Source organism: Protopterus annectens, chromosome 12.part0 (genome assembly GCF_019279795.1).
Source record: "Protopterus annectens isolate FY-2018-M chromosome 12.part0, PAN1.0, whole genome shotgun sequence".
Classification (NCBI taxonomy): Eukaryota; Metazoa; Chordata; order Ceratodontiformes; family Protopteridae; genus Protopterus; species Protopterus annectens.
Genome location: NC_056746.1, coordinates 1,098,607,152 through 1,098,631,213, shown reverse-complemented (window position 1 = coordinate 1,098,631,213; position 24,062 = coordinate 1,098,607,152). Strand labels below are relative to the sequence as shown.

Sequence of the window (24,062 nt, the reverse complement as noted above, 5' to 3'; positions counted from 1 at the left end):
AGCTATACAGCTACCCTATTCATTTGGGCTAATGACTCAACACTCCTTATTTCAAGTCAGGATGGTTTAATAACTTGTAACAAATCTCCAAAAGACTTGTGTTATTTCATTGAAAAGTACATGTTGCTTTAAATGTACTGACATGTTTACTGTCAGGTTAACCCAGTGTCTACCTTGACATACAAGGTAAATTAGATTTATGGAAAACAATTATCATTTTGGTTACTGATATGATATCCAGTGATAGAAATGCACTGTGTATGGGCTCTTCTCATAATTTTCACTGCTGTTTTTGTAGTTAATGCATACTGTGTCATCTACATGGTACTATCACAATTTCCAAACAGCAGAAATATGACCTCAACAGTACTCAACAGATGAGCTTTCTCCTTTGACCAAACATGCCAAGTAAGTGGATTTTCTTCATACTGAATACACAGATATTGACAAAGAGACAAGAAAATAGGCATTGACACATTTATTTCACTTTTAAATTAAAGCAAGAACAGTGAACACACCACCAAGCACTAGGGAAAACAGAGCAAGAAAGAGACATTGCAGATCGTTCAGGGTGCTCCTACTGCGTGCACAACATAGCTCAGTATCTGACAACCACTCGCAAGGTATCCTCACACACAGGCAGTCACAGCTATTGCTGGCATCTTCAAGACATTACTAAGACAAAAATGGCACTCTCTACTCCTTCAGCAATGGCGAGCAAAACAGAGTGTGAGTGGCACAGCGGGCAAAACCTGGCACTAGTTAGAACGCCACACTTCCTTACTATCTCATGCAAACCTCTATGTTCATAGATGTCACTCTGTGTAAACGTGACTTGTTTTTCACCTTTAACTGCACTCCTGAAATGTAAGCATTCTAAAGCAGTTCTATTTGTCTAGAATTAATTGGTATTTCAGTGTTATACTACAACACTCTTAAATGATACTACATTCCGGCATGAATTTGATTTTTAAATATCTAGTGATCAGTCCTTGAAAGGCAGAATATAAACTACATATATAAAACTGTGCACGTCCCAAAATATCAGGGGTAGCAATAGTTAATTTAAGAACACCATGTAAGAGTATAAGAATGATTGTTAAGTATAACGTTGAGACAACTATCGTGCTTCTTGATAGGACTCTAAAACAGTGCTATACCGTAACCTTCAGTTATACCATAAACAGAAACAGCAGGTTTAGTTGGAAAAGGTTTGAGGAGAGTTTTTAACAGATCTATCATTGATGAGTAAATATAAGTTTTTCATATGTCTTTTAAAATATTATGACAAGCATGTAAAAATATTTAAGTGCTTAATAGCATAAGCACTATACACAAAAGTACCAAAGAAACACTAAAGAAAGGCACAATAAACAAGTGTAGATCTCTAAATGAGACCATCCGAGGTGGAATAATGAAGACAAAAACAGTCCAACTTCAAAACACTTATTACACAAGGCAAAAAAAAATCTCTCTGTATACAAAGTGTAAATGATTTGCTAAGACAAGTTAAGTGAAAAATTGTACTGTGTGCAAAACAATATCAGGAAAAATAACGTGAAAGCAAATATTATTCTTTGCTTTAAATTCCAAACTAAACTATCAAATATCACCATATAGTCTGGCAAGCCACAGAGTTGACAATGAAGACAAAATTTGGGTAAAGAAAACCAAGTGTGACTCTGCCTAAGTGGTTCAGGAACACATACTCTTCATTATTACGAAAATAAGAACAGGAAGATGACAGTTCATGCTAAAGACAGATCAAAAATGTTAAGAATAGAATAATTAGCAGCTGCAAAGACCTCACATAAGGTTGAATAAAAAAGACAACCACTAACTCAATATATTTTTAATGTACAATAGTTAGCTACATGGACAACTATCACAGAGAACTTGTGGCATTTTTATGATGCAGATACTAATTATATAGGAAGTGATACCTACCCGCTAATTTAAAAATGGCAAGCATACTTTTCAAAACGTTTGACTTAGACTGCACAAGTCACTTTTTCCAAGTATTGGTACTCATGATTTTTGGCCTTCTGAAGGAACATGCTAATCTTTAAAACATTTTTGTTTCTACCTTTTTTTCAGTACTTTAGCCTTTAAAATTAGCCTCTGGGTCTGTAAATTGAGGGTCTGTACTGACAGCAATGTTCTGCACCCAAATGTTCCTGTACAATTCAAGCTTGAGCACAATTTTAATCATGCTAAATGTTTAAATTTAAATTGTTTAAAAATAGTTTACTGAACCACTCAAAAGTATTTTTCTAAAATATGTTTTTTTCCTCTAGTACCCAGTGAATACAAGCAATGTAAGACTATGTAGTGAAAATGTTCAGAACTGTGACACATACAGCTGCAAACGTTTCCAAGAGAAGGAACACTTTACCTTCTGATATACCCTAAAGGTGTATGCACTGCCCCTGTGATAAGTGGCCAAAATATGACATATTCCATTTTAACAGTAGTGCAGCTTTTGGCAAAACTGAACTTTATTCCCACAGTGATATTGAAAAAGGAACATTACTGTAAACTGGAATCATGATTTAATGGTAACTTGTAAGCAAAACTAAATTGATTCTTATAAAGAAGAATCTACAGCAGTTTACTCACTGTAATGGAAGTCTTCTAGAAAGTAAATGTCACAGTAAATGGACTTTTTGGGTAATGTGCCTGCACAATACAAAACAAGAGAATGGTTTGGTTTGATGTATTTTTTAAGACCTATAAAAGTTCATAGATTAATAATCATGTACCCTTTTTTCAGAAAGAGTAAATAAATATCTGTGGTGCATATACAATGAGCTTAATGATTACAACTGAAAATTTGTCTTGATTTAACAAAAAATGTAACTTCTCAAATTTCTTTACGATTTAAAAAGTTCTCTCCCAATCCTAAACAGAAACTCTTTCACAATATTTACTTCAGTGATCAAAGGTGTGACCTCCTGACATATTTCTCTCTTGCTATCTAGTTTGTAGTGAGAGTAGACAATGGATGCCATTAAACTGTCCATGACTGTTAAACGTTAATACAAATGATGTCATCATTTATCTACATCATATTACCGATCCTGTAAGATACTGTCATGATTTCCTTCTCTACTAAAGCTTGAAGAAATTAATTTTGTACCATAATTCTCCTCAGGTACAGTGATTTATGAAAATTTTTCGATACATTCATTTTTATTTATAGCAAGGGATTTGTTGTTGAGAATGTTAAGATGCAATGCTTTCAAAGATTTTACTGTGCAGAGGGAGGATTTAAGCAGCATCTAATGATGTACTTATTGCTCCGAATTTACAACTCCGACACTGAGTGCCCCATGAGGATGAAGATGAAGACGTAGCCATGACGCTTCATACTTTCACTCTCTCTCATGTTTAGTGACACTTCAGTACCAGATTTTTCCCACCTTGTATTTCTCCCTTCCAGACATATCCTGGACAAATTGTGATGCTTCATATATTTTTATTATGGGCAATGTCAGCCCTCCTCCCCTAAAGTCAATGGCCAGATTCTAATGGGCTGCCACCACATGATATACATGCCCAAGTGTGGGCAGAAAAGGAATGCAGTGCCTTTGATGTTTAGATATTCTCCAGCTTTTCTCTCTTTTTATGACTTTTCAGGATCACTAAAAGGTTTGTTTTACTATAATATTGACTGTTTCTAAGCTAATACCATATAATCTTCAAGGCAGGAATCTTGTTTGAATTTCATAATGATGCATTGCCACTCATTAAGAACTTCAGAACCCAAGACTTTTTTTAAGCTAGGTTCTGGCCTATTAACTTTACAAAGCTTAAAATATGGAAAATCAGCTCATCTTTAAGTATATTAGCTTGTGAGTGTACTATGCTGTGGTCAATAAAAAAAGTCCCTTAATGTTTTAATCTATAAATTTATCAGCATCACATCTGCTGCTTTCATTCACTAGCAGCTAAGACAAAAAGAGTAAAAAAAGTGTAAATGAAAGAGAAGTCCTGCTAGGAAATGAAGGGTAAAAAAAAAAGAAAGATAAAATAATTAAAATACAGATAGTTCCACAAGTGCTATCCCATGGCACTGTATTTAGGCACCATACTGCCATCATTAATCTGTGGAAGTGAAGCTATGGGCCACTAATCTACTAAGTTAATTCTGCAACGCATCTGTTAATTCTGTCATATGGAATGCAAAAGCTGAACAAGGCGAAGAACTGTGTCACTGTTTGCAAACCATTGCTGTTTTCCTGTGCCATTATTAAAACTGTATTATCTTTTTATATGCAGACACCATGAGTGAATGTAATATTTTTGTATGAGACAAACAGCTGCCTTTTACAGATTTGGACAACAATGTCTTCTTCAATACAGCTCGGCACTCTGGTCCCAATACTGAATATTTTAAGAATCCTCTTGGTCCATTTTTTTTCTTCATAGTACACAAGCTACAATTATCCAAATGTCATAATTTAAAAATGCCATCATAGTACCAGAATTTACTTACTTTTAATTAATAATATTTAATATATTTTATATAACTTAAAGCACATCCAAGTTGAACCCAGAAGGGTGCATTCATGATAAAACTATAACCTCAAAAAGCATTTATATATACTTATTTTTAACCATTTGCAGGTCAAGAAAAAATAAAAAAGGCAAATAAAAGAGGCATAAGTAGCATTCACTGCAGGTCCGAATCATTAAATGCCACACCTTCTTCACTTTCTGTAATGTCCTGTACTTCCTGTTTTGATTTTGCTTGGCTGCAAAGCTGTCTCATTCACTCTCCAAGAATGTTCATATCACCAATGCTCTGTTGTTGCCTTTATGCTAAACATGCACAGATATGCTTGTCACTGGTATTTCTGTTTGTCTACAGTGACCTCTGTAGGTGGTTTTCAGCATAGCAGCAGTGCAAGAATGCGATTTTTTAAAACTTGTGTTCTTTCGTTTCCGTGATGTGAAGTAACAGTGCAGTTCACCTCTGTATGTTACTAACAAATCCAGCAGTAAGGCTCCTCTGGCTAGTTTTGAAGTGGTTTTTGAAGAGCTGTGTTCTTTCACTCTCTAGGGTCATGAGTCCTGAAACACACAAAAAGGAAATCACAGGTTTGTATCCTTGCTTTAAAATCAGGTCCAGAAAGTTAGCACTAATTCTCAAAACCATGCATTTAATATGCAAGGTTCCAAAAGTTTAAACAGTCATATGTATCACTGTAATATGTCATTACTCTGTAGATGAGTAAAAGTACAAGGTGAACTCAGGTATTCTGACCCCACACCAGCCTTACACCACCTGCATGATGCCCTAATGTGGCTTACTCTCAATACTTCTGTTTTTTCTCCAACTTAGCTGGAAGAACTGACATAATTTATCTGTATTATCACTGTGTCTCTAATTCAGTAGTCAACCAGAACTTGCAAATCTGTATCAACACTGTGTAATTTTATTTATTTATTTATTTCCAGTTTGATAATTAAGCAATAACACATGACAATGTCTGTCTTATTGGGAATGTGAGGAGTGTTTAATTGTGATTTGTCCAATGGACAAAATCTCTTTTCAGTAATCACGGAACTACTCACTGTTCTCCACTGTTGAGCGACTGTGGAGTTGATATAAACACACACACACACACACACACACACACACACACACACATATATATATATATATATATATATATATATACACACACACACACACACACACTTCTAAACATCGAAGTACACAAATCTCAAACAGCTAATGATTGATCCTGAAAGACTGAAAGCCAAAACAATGAAAAAACAAAACAGTTATGTTTTTGAAAAGGCCCCCGGCACCCCCCCCCCTTGTGGGGGGCTGAAATCCCCACACAACCTGCTAATTATATAAACCAGATCTGAGATTGCTCTACATTGGGGAAAGGGCAAATTCCACAATCCCGATTTTGCACAATCTTGCACTGACTTAACAGTGGCAGAAGTGATTGAATGAGCTTCAGGATAACTGTCATCTTGGTCCTTGCTTACCTGAACCCCACTATCCACATTGTTCAAGTCACAGATGTGCATTTGCATTGAACAAGTCAACTTTCTAATAGAGGTACGGAAGTTTTACAAGGTTCTAATAGCCATAGGAATGGTAGGATGACTGAGCCTTCATCAGATGAGTGGTTCAAAAACCCTGTTAACCTTAATGAATGGTTTAACAAGAACATTTCATTTATTGTGAACTGTGGTATTCCCCAAGACACTTTGGAAACACAACTGAAGCAAATGGAAAGGTTGGTTACTAAGTTTAGAAAGCTTCAAGTAGAGAATTGCTATTTGCTACAGAATATTGCTATGAGGAAAGTTCCTAAGGGGTTGCATTGCTGGAAATACTGATGGGGTTAGTAAATGCTTCAGACTTGCATAAAGAGCTACTAGTGTTGTTTGACTGGCAAGGGTGTGAGCTTATGGAAGTTCTTACTAAGGACAATCTTAAATCCATAGAGAAGATTTCTATAGAACTTAAAAATGTAGAAACTTCCATCACTAATGATCTGTTGTTTGATCAAAGTTCTTGGCAATACAACAATAGTTTTGTTAAAGCTGACACCTTAATGAATGACATATAAAAGCAAAAAGAAGCCAAAATGAAATGGGATGTTTTTAAATATGAGCAAGCGAAAGCAACCCCCCCCCAAGGTCTTAGGCCTGGTCAATACGAATGCACACCTGTAACTTGGACAATGTGGACAGTGGGGTTCAGGTAAGTCAGCACCATGGTTACAACTATCCTGAGGCCCCTTTATTGTCAAATCCCCCCTTGAGGAGGTCAGACAGGATTCAATCCCAGCAAAATAGGGGGGCAAATCACACATGGGTCAACCACAGTCGATGGGGGACCATGCAACAGCCAAGAGGGTGGACAGCCAATCGGTGGAACCAATGGGACAATTAAATGTTGTTTTTGTTAATACTTCTGGTGATTTTAACATGCTTAATTACAGCAATAAAGTAGTTACTGATGTATTTTTAGAATTTTTTTTCTAAACGTATTACCTTTGTAGCCACAGCTACAGCAAAGTTGGATGAAGTCCTTTTGGACCTCAATTTGTTTGCTAGAAAGCTTAATTTTAGTCTTTTGTTCCATCATGATGGTACCGCTTCCTACTCATTAACACTAACAAGACTAAGTACCTTTAATCTCCACCCTTTGTCCAGTGTTACATATTTTTGAATTTTTGTGTGAACGTGATGTTAGAGAGCTTTTGCACAAACAACTTGAACTGGTTAAATTTAATTTGACTTTAGATCAACTTAATTTACATAAAATGTTTAGACAAAAAAAATGAAGTGAGAATTATGAAACCTGACAAAAGGGGAGGGGTGGTCTTGATGAACACCAATGATTACAGCAATAAAATAATGCTACTTTTAGGTGAGGATACATATGTAGAGGTGTCACGTAACAAAATGCATATACAATATACTTATGCAAGGTGAAACTGATTAGGCTGAATATGGGTTTTAAAGGTTGACTATTTTAAGGTCCCTACAATCTTTGGGATACTAAATGTTCATGAGGACCTACTGGACCCACCTTTAAAACCTATAGTCGATGCTAAGGCTTCTAAAACATTCCCTTGACTAAGTTTATTGATCATAAACTCAAAAGGACCTTGAATATTTAGTCAAGAACTCTTGGGATTTTTTTATCATGAATTTCAGAAGACGTATACAATGAAAATCTTTTATTTTTGACAATAAACATCAAATAATTATTTTCAGTAATACCACATCAACAGGGGCTCGAGTAGTTGTTTGAGTTTCTTATTGAAAATAGTGAATTGAGTGGGTGAGAAATTAAAGTTACTGTGAATCTGATGGACATGTTTCTGACAAATAATTTTATTTTGATGGTATGATTTTTAGACAGAAAGAAGGAGTGGCCATGGGTTCATCTTGCTCACCCATTTTTGCCAGTATTGTTATGGGGATGTAGGAGAAGAAATATATTCTGAATTCTAAGTTTACTAACTGTTGGTCCTTTTACACTAGATACCTGGATGATATTTGTATTTTTTGGACTGATCTTCATGATAAGATACAGGACTTTCTTGATTACATCAACAATATCACCTCCTTTTTTAAGTTTATGTACTCAGTTTGTGGTAAAAAAACTACACTATTTAGACATTGAGTTAACTAAAGATAGACCTACCAACAGATTTCTGTCTTCTATTTTCAGAAAACCAACATACTCAAATTCTTTTTTACAGTTTACAAGCAACCACCTTCTGTATCGGAAAAAAAAGCAGTGGTTAAAGGACAACTGGTTAGGGCTGCTAGGATGGTTTCTGATTTTTCTGCCTTTTTATTACAGTGTAAAAAATTAAAGAACATACTCTTGAGAAAAGGGTATCTGAAAAAAGTTTTAATGGATATTATGGATGAGGTTGTTTCTAAGAGAGAACTTGGCACAGATACTCTATTTCTGGGGAATACACTTAGCCGTAATGTTATTTAGTGATCCCCTCCTAAGACGTGGGGGACAGCTTTTATTACCACCTGTAGCCTAGATTTTTCAGCCATTAAAAACATTATTCAAAGGAATCAGGGTGTTTTTAGTCAATTAGACAATATAGGAAAAACCAGTGGAGGGTTCCCCGTTTACAGTGTGAAGGGGAGTGTGTCTTAAGAAGCTGTTTGAACATAATAATTTGGGCCAAAACTACAACCAAGGTAAATGGGGGGGCTTTTAGATGTGGTCGCTGTAATACTTTCAGGGTTTTTTTTAATATCGAAGGGGTTACTGTAGGTAACATTAATATTAGCTCTAAGTTCTATTGTACTTGTCATTCTAAGGGTATTGTTTATGCAGCTATTTGTTAGAAATGTGCTTGTTTTTATATTGGAAAAACCAAACAGGCTTTTAAGGACAGGATAAGGGAACATATTTACAGTATTGGTAAGAATGACCTTAGCATTGCCCCGGCTAAACACATTTCTGAATTTTCCAAGCATTATTTTTTTTTTACTTTTTGGTACAGAAACTTCACAACCTAGCCCATGGGGTGGTGCTGTGGACCTTTTTGTAGAGGTTTGTGAATTATTCTGCCAATCAAAACAAATGCAGGGGTTAATCCTGGTTTAAATGACAGAATTTCTATTAACTGTTTACTTAAGTTAAACTCTTTAGGGCTTATGTGTGGTTTTATTAACTGTACATTTATTTTAATGGTTTGTAATACTAAAGACATGTTTTTATCTAATGTTTTTAACTTTGTCTTTTTGGTCTTTTTTTCCCTTTATTGTACCATGTGATTAATGATGTAGTGTATTTAAACTGATTTGGTGCGTTCGTCTGCTATTCTGGCTATTCTGTTGAAGTTTCACATTTGAAAAAAAGGGTTCCAATTAAATTAGTATTTTTATGTTGACTTTGCTGGTACCTTTCTTGAATTGTCATACAGTGTCCCTCTCAGTTTGTATTTTTGGTGGTATGCTCTGTGTATCTTTGAAATATGTGTTGACCATCTCACAACATTTTTGGCTCATTGTCCATGAGAATTTAATTAATTAATTAATTTGATTTTGTTTACTGGGAAAGGACACCTAGGAAGTAAAAAGCCCATTTTCAGCACAGTCCTGGGGAGAACTCCAAAATAAGGACAGAAATACACTTTTGGCAATACAAAAATAAAACTTTCAACTAACATTATTTATAAAGTACTTCAAAGCAAACAGTCAACAAACATTATTTACAAAGCATATCAGATTAAGTAAATACACGTGTTCACAATTATTAATACACTTGTATAGTATCCATTGTGGACATAGTTAGGATTGCATACTAAAAACTGCAGGTGTGGCACAGTTGCATAGTTTAGTTGCCAGGTGATATTTTAGGGCAGATTTGAATTGTTGCAGGTTATTTAAAAGCCTGAGGTGGTTTGGAAGTTTGTTCCATGCCTTGGAAAGTAGTACCATGTCTCTGCATCTAGCCCATACTGAATAAGTATCTTGCAAGAAAATTAAATTTTCCTTCATAATGAATAAGTATCTTGCAAGAAAATTAAACTTTCCTTTATTGTGACTATTATTTTAGTATGATTTGGGTATGTAGACCTGAAAAAAATAAAGCATTTGAGAAAACTTGCAGTGCTTCATACAAACATGCATGAATCATGAAGAAAATGGTTTACCTATGCTAGTGTGTAAGATATATATATGTGTAAAAAATATCACAAAGTTTTTTTACCTCTAATTTTCTTGCACCAGTCTCTTAGAGTTTTACTGTAGCAAACTGCCTCCCTGGTCATGCAAGTTTACATTTTAATAGTCTTCAGTGAAGAAACTGAGAATAATAATACCACAGAGTTCCAATAAGTGCTCCAACACAACTAAAGTATACTGTCACTAATTCCATTGTAATACCATGAAACAACTTGCAGAATAATTCCACTGGTAAGCTTCCTAAGCAATTCACCAACACGAATGAAATAAAACCAAACCAGTTTATTAACGATAGCACTCATAAGATGCTGGGTAACCTCAGCATCTTATACCAAAATATAAAAACAAATATGTGACACTGAAAGCGTATAACAATGAAATAAAAAACGCTAAATATTGAATACTGCGGACAATACTTAAAATTGGGTTAAGTGCTTTCACCCATATCATATGGGCTTCTTCAGAACACCGTTAAATTGAACGTCCGCCTTATAAAACTTTCAAGGCGCCAAATTTGAATGGAACTGTTCAAAAGTTTAAAGGAACAGCACGTTATAATGTCAATTCCAATTCAAAACTAAGCTACCCATAGCATTTTTTACCTGCATTACTGTCTTTGAAACTAAATAGTCCGCATTAAAAACAATCAACTAAAATAAAATATGAGGTGCAATACATCTATAAAATATACAATGCATACAATATAATAGTTATATATGTATACAAATTGTCAACTTTTTTCTTTTGACATCATTACTACCACATAAATTGAATTATGAATATGAATATAAATATAAATATCCATCATATACATGTATAACTATCGCACTTCCTACACTAAAAGAACCCTCCATCCTAATGATTCTATAACTCGAAATACACCTGAATTATGTGTAATGTAAGTATATATGTGAATGTGATGTAAACATATTAGAATTACGTAAACATGACTAGTTGATAAATTTGACAGTTTAAACAACATAGAACAACAAAGGTAGAAAACTACCAAAACAACTATATATGCTGTAATACAGATAGAATTGTAAAACACACTTGTAGCTAGAGTAATTGTTTGTAACAAGAATAAAAACACGAAGATGATGGAAACTAACAGAAAGATTGTTCCCTTTCGTACTGCTGTCACAGTGGGTCTACAAAGCCTAATTGTATTATATAATAACTCAAAACTTATTTGTATAAGGTGATAATATATGAGTTGTATATATTGTGAATTATAATCTATATATTTAACTCAAGAATATCTTTCATAGAAATGCTGTCATTGAGTCCCGGAGGTGTAGTGGCATCTGTAAACAACTGCCACCATACTTCACGATAGTTCAATAATTTTTTATTATCTCTACCTCTGGGATCAATCCTAACAATATCTAATAAGGCAAATTTAAACTGATGTTTTGGACCATTCTGTTCAATATGCTTAAATAAAGCACTTTTCTGGTCCATTTTCCTTATATTATAAATGTGTTCATAAATACGTTTTTTTAGGCATCTTTCCATTTTCCCCACATAGTAACTTAAACACGCTTGACAAATATCAATATATACAACCATCTTAGAGTTACAATTCCCCTTAATTAACCTTATTTTTCGTCTAAATATATTGTTTAAAATAATTTCTTTTTCCTCTAAAATATAACAACATTGGTTGCATGATCCACATTTGGTAGTGTGTTGTTCTGTATCCTTTCCTTTTTTTTCTCTTGGTGTACTTCCTTTTTCTAGATACCTTTTGATGTTCGCTGCCATCTTATAAACTATTCCTGGTTTGTCCCCTATTATATTCCCTACAGTCTCGTCACTGGTCAATAAATACCAATAATTCTTTATAATTTGTATTACGTTTACGTAATTCACTTCATTGCCTAAGCCTAACAAAGGTTTATAAGTGGATAAATAAGGGCCAATGTATAAGGGCCCTGAGGATGACATCAGAGTATGAAGTATTATTGGAAGAGATAGGACACATCCATACTATGTTTTTCAGAGGGGATATCCCCAGAATTTATTGAATGAAGTGGATAAATATGTATTAGGCCTATGGGGCACCACCTATAAACCTTTGTTAGGCTTAGGCAATGAAGTGAATTATGTAAATGGGTTTATTGGTAAACATCTGGCAAAAGGTAATACAGAAGGATATCATCAAAGAGCTTTAATTTTGTTATATAGTCCAAGATCAGATGATGTGATACAAATTATAAAGAATTATTGGTATTTATTGACCAGTGACGAGACTGTAAAGGAATATAATAGGGGACAAACCAGGAATAGTTTATAAGATGGCAGCGAACATCAAAAGGTATCTAGAAAAAGGAAGTACACCAAGAGAAGAAAAAGGAAAGGATACAGAACAACACACTACCAAATGTGGATCATGCAACCAATGTTGTTATATTTTAGAGGAAAAAGAAATTATTTTAAACAATATATTTAGACAAAAAATAAGGTTAATTAAGGGGAACTGTAACTCTAAGATGGTTGTATATACTGCTATTTGTCAAGAGTGTTTAAGTTACTATGTGGGGAAAACGGAAAGATGCCTAAAAAAACATATTTATGAACACATTTATAATATAAGGAAAATGGACCAGAAAAGTGCTTTATTTAAGCATATTGAACAGAATGGTCCAAAACATCAGTTTAAATTTGCCTTATTAGATATTGTTAGGATTGATCCCAGAGGTAGAGATAATAAAAAAATTATTGAACTATCGTGAAGTATGTTGGCAGTTGTTTACAGATGCCACTATACCTCTGGGACTCAATGACAGCATTTCTATGAAAGCTATTCTTGAGTTAAATATATAGCTTATAATTCACAATATATACAATTCATATATTATCACCTTATACAAATAGGTTTTGAGTTATTATATAATACAATTAGGCTTTATAGACCCACTGTGACAGCAGTATGAAAGGGAACAATCTTTCTGTTAGTTTCCATCATCTTCGTGCTTTTATTCTTGTTACAAACATTTACTTCAGTTACAAGTGTGTTTTACAATTCTGTCTGTATTACAGCATATATATGGTTGTTTTGGTAGTTTTCTACCTTTGTTGTTCTATGTTGTTTAAACTGTCAAATTTATCAACTAGTTATGTTTACGTAATTCTAATATGTTTACATCACATTCACATATATACTTACATTACACATAATTCAGGTGTATTTCGAGTTATAGAATCATTAGGATGGAGGGTTCTTTTAGTGTAGGAAATTTGATAGTTATACATGTATATGATGGATATTTATATTTATATTCATATTCATAATTCAATTTATGTGGTAGTAATGATGTCAAAAGAAAAAAGTTGACAATTTGTATACATATATAACTATTATATTGTATACATTGTATATTTTATAGATGCATTGCACCTCATATTTTATTTTAGTTGATTGTTTTTAATGCGGACTATTTAGTTACAAAGGCAATAATGCAGGTAAAAAATGCTATGGGTAGCTTAGTTTTGAATTGGAAATGACATTGTAACGTACTGTTCCTTTAAACTTTTGAACAGTTCCATTCAAATTTGGCACCTTGAAAATGTTATAAGGCGGACAGTTCAATTTAACGGTGTTCTGAAGAAGCCCATATGATATGGCTGAAAGAGCTTAACCCAATTTTAAGTATTGTCCGCATTATTCAATATTTAGTGTTTTTTATTTCATTGTTATACGCTTTCAGTGTCACATATTTGTTTTTATATTTTGGTATAAGATGCTGAGGTTATCCAGCATCTTATGAGTGCTATTGTTAATAAACTGGTTTGGTTTTATTTCATTCGTGTTGGTGAATTGCTTAGGATGCTTACCAGTGGAATTATTCTGCAAGTTGTTTCATGGTATAACAATGGAATTAGTGACAGTATACTTTAGTGGTGTTGGAGCACTTATTGGAACTCTGTGGTATTATTAAGTTTACATTTTAAAGTGTATTCAAGTAGCAAAAAAAAAAAATTTTGTTTGACTTACTCCACCACTTCATTTTTCTGACTAGACTGAATTAAATGATTTCTTTGATTTGTTTTGAATCCAATCAATTTAACTTCCCGGGAAAAATATATGACCACCAAAAGCCAGTAATTTAAACAAAGAAGTTCTAGTTTTTACAAACTGAAAAATTGTGAAATTATGAAATAAAATTCAGAGCATATGTAGATTACATTAAATATAAGAATTCTATAAATAAGCAGAACAATTTGATCTTTGGCTGTAACAAAGGGAAAGTAAAATACCAGAAGCACTGTGTAAATTTGTACAAAACCCATGGTTGCGTTTTAGTAAAGATGCAGTAAAGATATAAAATGTATAAAAACTGTACAAAATTTGAAGTGTTTTAAGTAAAAATGCAGCAGATCGTTGAAAAGTGAAACTATTTCAGACAGATATGCATAGACATGTGCAAACAGGCACACACACAAATTAACAGAGCATGCTTAAACTGCTACTTCCAATCAAAAACTGTACCACCTTAAATGAGTTAAACATCTGCTATGGAGGATGCTACCTGGATTTAAAAATCTGACTCATCATGAGCCAGAGACAGGACTCCTCTACAAAAGCAAAATATGAGGGCTTATCTAAAAGGATAGCTTTAAGGGAGCAGTCCGCTCACAAAATTTTGCTTACAACTGTATGCTCTCCCACATACTGGTAACCACATGTAATCTCTGTATCTTCTCAGAAACCGTTTGTCCAATCCTTACATAGTCGACCCACAGGTTAAACAGGATTCTGTTTAACTGTATCATCTGTAACTTTTATGCTGTACCATGCTTACACAATTTGAATGATTAGTTACTATGTAATTTTTGAATGTGTGGAATTTGAATGTATGATGTCTACTCATAGTATGTTTGTATTTTATTTTTTTCTATATCTGGTATTGTTTGCATTTTTATATCTAGAGCTTTTCTCCCAGGGTCTCTGCTGAAAACGGGCTTTTAACCCAGTCGGACACTACCCGGTTAACAAATGTAATAAATAAATAAAAATAAATAAACATTTCCTATTGTTGCTTCATTCTAGTGACCCTTCTGGAGTTTTAGGTGACGTGGCTTTTCTTTAAAAGTTTAATGTACCAGTATATGCTGATGAGAACAGGGGCAGCCTGCTGCCAGCAGTAAGTAAGTACAGACGTTGCCTGTCAGGGTTTTGCATTTGCTAAATTGTCTTAAAAATCAGACATGTTTTTCAAACTTTTTTGTGTTAGATTTCCCTGTGAAAAAGTACATTTGCCTGTATACATTTCTATAGTTTTCAAATAAATTGTCTAATTTGTTTAAGTAAATGATTTCATAATTTCATTTCACAAGCATGTGAATGGTACAACAGCATTGTAAATAAGGCAAATTTGTAAAATCAGTGAACTAGAAAGGTATCCACCAATTGAAAATTGCTGCTCAGCCACATCTACCATAATTTAATATATAGTTGTTTCATTGTAAGAGTGTACAGTAATTGTGCCCTAGGTGTGCCAGACTGGCCTGGTTAATGGCAGTGTGTTACACAAAAAGACTTTTAATAAATCTTGAGATCTGAAGAAGGTTAGTTATAACCCGATGAAAGCACTCATCTGTTCTATTTTATTTCTTACTTATTAATAATATTTTATGAGTATTGCCTTGCAGGGTGGTTTAATACTTTTATTTATATCTCCTATAGTGCTACCCTTTGAGAGCCGGAGTTTCGACTTTCTTTTTGGGAAAAAAATATTTATATATATATATATATATATATATATATATATATATATATATATATATATATATCTACACACACACACACACACACACACATATATATATATATATATTATTTATATACATATATATATATATATATATATATATATATATATATATATATATATATATATATATATATATATATATATACACACACACATACACACACACACATGTATGTGTGTGTGTGTGTGTGTGTGTGTGTGTGTGTGTGTGTGTGTGTAAAAATGAAATAGTTTTTCTTAACACACAGCTACTCTTGGTTAAGCAACCCTCAAAAGCTCTAGGGTAAGCCTGATGTGATGAAATATTAGGAACCAGTGGTTGAAACATTTCTCTCAGGCAGTACAGTGCAAACCTTATTTGAATATGTCAGGCAGTCATTGCCTGAGGTAACAGTTCCACTTGTCATACTCTCTCAAGACCCCAGCACCACATGTATGCTGTCAGTTGGAATTACATTGTCTGTATAACAGTTTTACCACAAAAATGTGTGCAGCCACAATGTAAATACAGACAATTTTATATAATGCAACTGTTACTTTTGTTGTACTAGAGAAAGTAAATTAAGAAATGTATCAAAAAAGTAATAGCCAGTTAAAGTGTGTAAAAATGTGACACCCAAATGGTAGTCTGACCAGGAATGATATGACAGCTGCTGCTTATTTACAGCTGAAGTGAGGTTCGCTGAATACAGAGACAGCCTGGTAGTAGCTGCAAGTTCAAAACATGTCTCGGAAAAGCAACTCAATATATTAGCAGATGACCTCAAAATTCAGCTTGATCTGTAGAAATTGGAGCTGAAGCTAGAAATGGGATGCCTGGAAATTAAAGCATCTGAAAGAAAACAGTATGTGGCCCAATGAAGGGAGAAGAACTGAGAAGAAAAAGAAAAAAGATCAGCACCAGCATGAAATGAATGGCTAGTCTTTACCAAATTCAGAGCAGCAGAGATGAAAACTCAGCTCTGAATGCTAACATCAATGTTAAACTGTTTCATCGGTATAACAAGGGGGATGACACACCTTTACTTGGGCATTTGAACGTATTGGCAATCAACTCAAAACAGACCAGGGCCAATAAATGAGGTTTTAACACCCCTTACTCATAGGTAAGGTAATGGATTAATTTAGCAAGGTGAAGGCAGAAATGGCTGACAACATTGCATTAAAAGGTTCAGTAGGGTTGGCTCTCCCAAGGAAACACTGACAGATGGAAGTATTATTTTCATGATGCAGATGTCTAAGTCTTCTCTTAAGATGAATCTGAGAGCATTCAGTGAGATCAGTTTAAGGGGAAGAACAACTACCTGACCAATCTCCTTGTTACGTAAAGAAGTCTCTTAATGGTGCAATGTTTTTTTTACATTTGATTTACTTTGTGGTCACAGGATGAGGGGGCCCTTACATTCAACTCATGACAAATAGAAAGGTGAATGTCAGTCAAAACTGGAGTTTGGTGTAGAGTATATACTAAACTTCTGGACCAGACATAGGGAGTTTATGGATGGGCACAGCAACACCTAACAAAAGAAAGGCAAAACCAGGTCTGGTGTGTCTGGACAGCTAGAGCCACTAAATACACAATTGTGTAAAAGGTGACGGTGTCTATTTGTGGAAGGAAACATGAGCTGCAGGCAGCAAAGGAATGCACCTTCTCTACTGTGGAAAATGTAAGCAAAGTTAGCTATGTGGTGGAGTTGCCAGATAGGAGGTAAAAACATAAACTATAGCATGGCAATATGATAAACCCTGAACTTGATACAAAAATACTGGTGCTCCTTATTTGCAGTGGTACATGATACATTAGGAATCAGACTGGGATTTTGTGGCTGGACTTCACAATAACACTAGGTCTGACTCTACAATGGATGAAGTAGTTGTTTCAAAGCAATTATCCCCTACCTAGTTTCAGGAAATCTGAACAGCATTACAAGTGTTTGGTGACATGTTTACTGCTAAGCCAGTGTGTACCTGTGTAATGATTCACCACATAGACATATGGACATATGGACCAAATGGCCAATAACAAGCTATTTATAGGGTGTCTGAGAAAGTCAAGTAAACCATGAGGAAGAATTACAGGAGATGTTGGATCTGGGAGTATTCAAAGATTTCAGCTATTCCTGGCATTCATCAGTAGTGCTGGAGAAGACTGTAAGAAACAGTCACATGGCCAAAGATACCTGCTCCATGCCAAAAAGAGAGGAAGCTTTATAGCAGCTTGGTGGTGCTAAGTATCCAACCACTTCTGACTTGACTACGGGTTTCTGGTAAGTATCTTTGCTAGCAAAAGCAAAGGTGAGGCCTGCTTTTGTCACTCCTTTTGAGCTGTATGAATTTACCAAACTTTCCCTTGGGATAAAAAAGCCCCACAGATGTTCCTGGAACTGGAAGAATACATCCAGTAAAGAGCTGGAGACAATGCTCTAGACAATGCTTTTGCTTAAACAGATGATATTGTAATCTAAAGTCAGTCTTGGCAGACAAGAGTTCAGCATATAAGGGAGATGCTGATCAGACTAAAACTAGAAAGTTGAACTATTAAAGTTAAGAAATGACAGGTGAGAATAGCAGAAGTGTCTTATATCTTGCTAATCAGGCGGATGGTAGCGCAATATGGCCACAGCTTGTCAAGATGGAGATTACTGAGGCAGGACTTGCTTATTTTATTGAGGCATGGCTTGCTTGTATCATGCAGAAGCACACGAAGGAACTCAATGACACACTAGGTATTCTAGAAAGTCTATCCCCTCATTATAACACAACATGCACTCCTCTTCCAGACCTCACCTCAAAAACAGACCAGTTAAGTTGTTTTTGGACAATGACTTTCAAATAAGCCTTTCCAAAGCTAAGAGAGACCTTAGGGAACTCATATTAGCCAGCCCAGATTTTAGTGAACCATTTATTGTGCAGGCAGATACTTCAGACTTTAGTATGGGGCACTACTGGACACGGTCTATACAAAGTAAAATGAGTATCCAGTAGTGAATCTTAGTTAAAGACTATGGTCAAGAGGAAAATCATATGCAGCTGTGGAAAAAAATATTTGAGGATAACTTTGTCTCTCTAGCTGTACCTATATGGTATAGAAAAGTCACTGGTTAGACATTCACAATCCTTTGAAGAAGATACACAGGGCCAGTGAGTAAATTGTAAGCATCTGAGGCAGAACTTGGAATTACAGTCATGAACATACCAATCCTGCACAGCAGTGATGTGAGTAATGTTATTGTAAATACATAGTCTGGGCATGAGGTATTAAAACTAACTGCATGCACTTTCAGCATAAGCTACATTATTTGGGAATGTCTCAAGAAATCAAGCTGGAGAACAGTGTGGGAGGAGACATATGAAAAGCTGTATAAGACTTGTGTTTTTGTTAAAAAATGCAACAGAATTTTGAAAAATGAAACTTTTACTCAAACATACATACACAAACACACACATATGCACTCACTCCAGTGGGGCTTATAGTTCTTTAGTTTGCTATTATTTCCTGTCAAAAATGGTACTACCCTAACTGGCTTGCAACACCAAGTTATCTAAGTCACTTTGCTTTCGAAGATGTTATCTGGATTCATAATTTTGACTCAATAGAAGTAAAGAACAAGGGCACATTTACCAAAAGCAGAAAGGAGGATCTGTTTACCAAAAGCAGAAAGGAGGATCTGTCTAAAATGACAGCACTGCTGAGTACTTTCCAGTGGAGCGTCATTCCAGGATACCGTTCAGGAGTTTCCTCAACTGATGTGACTTGTCTCAGAAAGTTTAGTACCACAGTTTGGATTTTTAATTGGAACAACTGGGAGACTTTATTGACTGGAACAGTGGGGATGCCTTCTCATGGACTTCAGATGACAACATTGGCAGCTTACTGCCCAGAATCAGTGAAATCATGGCTATAAATATTGCCTGTGAATCTTCTGCAACTTGTTTGCGTTGACGTTTTCCTGTAAAAGCACATTTGAAGTTTCACCAGTACCTAGTTGTACTCAGGGCAAATAGTTTGCAATGACAAGCACTGCCCCCAGAGTTGCAAACAAGAAGGAATTTGTATTCCTACCTCAACCATTTAATCAACAGAAAAAGGGCATGTTGCCATGGATATGAACTTTCCCATTATCCCTGTTACCAGCTTGGGGGATATGGGCATCTTGTAGTCATTTAGAAATTGCCTTATGTTTACTGACAACCAACTAATTCAAAAACAAACTGATATGGTATATAAGAGACATATTTTTACAATGTCACTGTAGGAAAAACTGCCACATGAAAGCACTCCTTATGTCAGTCAGGTTGTCAGAGTACACATGCTGCACCCCTCACAAACAGTACAAAGCAGACACATAGACCCACATATGCTGAAGCACTTCAATGTGACCGTCCCAAACCCAAAAGACCTCCTAGATGATGTAACCATGGTCAGTTTCTTATCAGGGGCCAGGATCAGCTATAATGCGCACATACTTGGGTCATTGGACCACAAAGTACAGTTTTGTACCTACCATAAATGTAGATGTTCAAGTGTTCACCCTGCTGCAGTCATCACACTTGGGTTATCCTGTTGTCAGGCGGTCCCGCAGTCGGACGGAATTCCAAAGTCTTGGTCTGGCGTTGGTTGCTGTCGCCTCTTCCCTGACGTCAGTGCGCCAAGGGTATATATAATGCAACCAATGCCATTTTCTTCAGTTTTTGTTGCCCCAGATGTCAGGTGCCCCCAAAAAGGTGATCAGAAATTAGTACCAAATGGAGTAACATCTGCACAAACACAAAATCCCTTCAGCTATAAGCAAATACATCAGTAAGGTATTGAAGAGATTTAGCCAGTAGATCAGAGGGGATGGAGGGAGGGTAACCTGGACTGCAGCAGGGTGAACACTCGAACATCTACATTTATGGTAGGTACAAAACTGTATTATGTTCATCGTGTTACCCTGCTGCAGTCATCACACCTGGGTTGAATCCCAAAGCTAAGGAAGGGGGGAGGTATCAGAGAGGGTTAGTGGAGGCTATAAGGCCCTGCAGAACTGCAGTGGCGAAGCCCGCCCTGGTCTTAGAGTAAAGAGGTAAGTGATAGTGGTTGGTAAAGGTGTGTACTGAACTCCAAGTTGCAGCTTCTAAAATCTCCTTGTTTGGAACCCCCCTGAGAAAGGCTGTAGAAGTAGCTGTTGCCCTGGTAGAGTGGGACCTAATGGTAGCAGGGACTGGTTTCCCATGATGGGTATAACAGAAACGTATGCAATGACCTATCCATTTAGAAATGGTTTGTTTTGATATAGCCTTCCCTTGAGAAGCTGTAGCATAGGATACAAAGAGCTCGTCAGATTTTCTGAAAGCCTTAGTTTTGTCCAGGTAGTAACGAAGTTGCCTGTGAATGTCCAAGGAATGCAGGAGTCTCTCACCTTTGTTCTGTGGATTTGGGAAGAAGGTGGGTAAGTGGATGGTTTGATTTAAAGCCACACTGGAAATCACCTTAGGCATAAAGGAAGGATTAGTTCGTAGAGAAACACTGTCTTGATGAAAAATGAGGAAAGGTTCCACTGCCATTAGTGCCTGTAGCTCTGAGACTCTTCTAGCTGATGTTATTGCTAGCAGCAGGGCAGTCTTCCATGATAGGAACTGAAGGTCTGCAGAGAAAGCTGGTTCAAAGGGAGGTAGCGTTAGTTTTTCCAGAACAAAATTGAGGTCCCATGTTGGTGTAGGACCTCTCCTGAGTGGTCTAATGTTTTTTGCCCCTCTGAGGAACTGCCTTAGAAGAGGATGTGAAAATAAAGGTGGATCCGTGTTGTAGTGAGCTGAAATAGCTGAAGCATGGATTTTAATGGAGGAAAAAGAAAGTCATTTGTGCAACATCTCAGCTAAATACTGTAGAATGTGAGGCATGTGAGGCCGAATTGTGTCTTGACCTTTAGCTTGGTTCCAGGCACAAAACCTTTTCCATTTGTCTGAATAAGCCTTCCTGGTGCTTGGTCTCCTGGCTTCCAGAATAACATCCAGAACTGCTTGGGAAAGAGGAGCTGATTGGATGTTTAGTAGATTTGCCATGCAGCCAGATTTAAAGTTTTGAGCTGGCTGTGTAGAATCTGATTGTTTTGTTGTGTGAGCAAATGGGGGATTTGAGGCAATATCCATGGTGGGCTGTGGGCCATATTTCTCAATAGCGGGTACCAGTGCTGGCATGGCCAGTCTGGGGCTATGAGAATCAGTCGTCTCTCCTTTTTGACTTTCAGAAGAACCTTTGTGAGGAGAGGCAATGGAGGGAAGGCATATACTGTCAGGTTTTTCCAACTGAAAGAATGTGCGTCCACTTTCCAAGCTTGATGGTGAAATGTCCTTGTACAAAATTTTGTTAGTTGATAGTTTTGAGGACTGGCAAACAGGTCTATGTGTGGAAGGCCCCATTTTTGAGTTATCATTGCAAATATTTGTGGATCTAGTTTCCACTCGTGGGGATCCTTGATGTTTCTGCTGAGGTCGTCTGCCAGTGTGTTCTTCTGTCCTGGCAGGAATTGAGCTTGTAACTGAACTTGGTAAGCCAGAGCTGTGTTCCATAAGATCATTGCTTGCCTGCATAGAGGGTAGGAATATGTACCCCCTTGTTTGTTTATGTACCACATAACTGTGGTGTTGTCCGTCTGTATTACCAGTTGTCCTGGATGTAATAGATCCTTGAAGGCTGTCAGAGCTTTCTGTACAGCTAGCATCTCTTTTTGATTTATGTGCAGATTTCTTTTATCTGCAGTCCATAGACCTTGTACGCATTGCCCTGCCATGTGTGCCCCCCAGGCGTAATCTGAAGCATCTGTTGTGATAGTTTGCCTGGCTGGGGGCAAGGTGAAAGGCTGACCCTTGTTGAGGTGACATGCCTGTGACCACCATAGAAATTCCTGTTGGAGGCAGGGAATGAGAGATATCATTGTGTCCAAGCTGTGGCTGTGTTGAGACCATACGCTTTTTTGGTACCACTGTAATTTCCTCATATGCAGCTTTGCAAATGGTATTATTAGTATGCAAGATGCCATGAAGCCCAAGGCCTGCAGACTTTTTCTTGCAGTTAATTGGGTCTTTGTTGCCATTGTCTTGAAATATTGAGTCAGTTGTAGTTGCTTGTCTGGCGTAAGATAAGCCTTCTGGGTCGTTGTTTTCAAGCTGGCACCCAGGAATGTCATTTTTTGTGAGGGTACTAGTTTTGACTTATTTTCGTTTACTGTGTACCCCAGGCAGTTTAGTAGATGCTTTACAAAGGCCAGATGATGTAAGAGAATGTCTTTGCTTTCTGCTTGGATGAGGCAGTCATCCAGATATGGATATATTTGAATTCCTCTTTGTCTGCAGTATGCAATTACTGGTGCCAGGCATTTTGTGAAGACTCTGGGCGCAGTAGATAAGCCAAAGGGCAGTGCAGAGAATTGGTAATGGGTTGAACCTGCAATGAAATGGAGGTATCTTCTACAACTTTCTCTGATAGGGACATGCAGGTATGCCTCCTTGAGGTCCAACGTTACTAGCCATGCTTCCTTGCCCAACATGGGAAGTAGCTGCTGTAGTGTTAGCATCTTGAATCTGGGTACTTGTAAGTAAGTGTTTAGAATTGAAAGGTCCAGAATTGGTCTCCAGGCATTGTCCTTTCTGGGCACTAGAGAGTCTTGAGTAAAATCCTTGGCCTTGCTCTCGAGTAGGTACCAGTTGAATGGCTCTCATGTCCATGAGAGCTGTAATTTGCTTTTGTGCCTCTGTCCATTGATTTTGTGGCAGGTTTGGCATTCCTCTTTTCATTGGCAAGGTGTGAAAGTGGAATCTGTATCCTCGTAAAATTATGTCTAGGATCCATTTGTCCTTTGTGACAATGTGCCAGTTGTCTGCAAAAAGTGCTAGTTTTCCCCCCAAGGGGGCTGCCAAGAGAGTATTGCTTGGCCAGATGAGGTGGAAGTCAGTGAGTTTGCCTTCTGGTGGATTGGGACCTGTCTTCTCCTCCCTTCTGTGTTGTAGTGCCCCATTGGCGAGGTTTATACTGGGCTTGTGGTTGTCCTCTGCCCCTTGGGTGTCTGTGTTTACCCTCTGTGGTCTGTCAGAAGCTGG

General features: G+C 36.5%; 1 protein-coding gene across 1 annotated transcript in view; it reads right to left on the bottom strand.

Annotated features, from left to right (window-relative positions):
* Positions 1–463: 463 nt before the first annotated feature.
* Positions 464–24,062, bottom strand: part of EPB41L1 (erythrocyte membrane protein band 4.1 like 1) — a gene marked incomplete in the record, with an annotated part of 2,183,009 nt that continues 2,159,410 nt past the window's right edge. Inside the window, 1 exon segment of the mRNA XM_044090111.1 lies at positions 464–5,076. Coding sequence (XP_043946046.1) covers positions 5,068–5,076 — 9 coding nt within the window.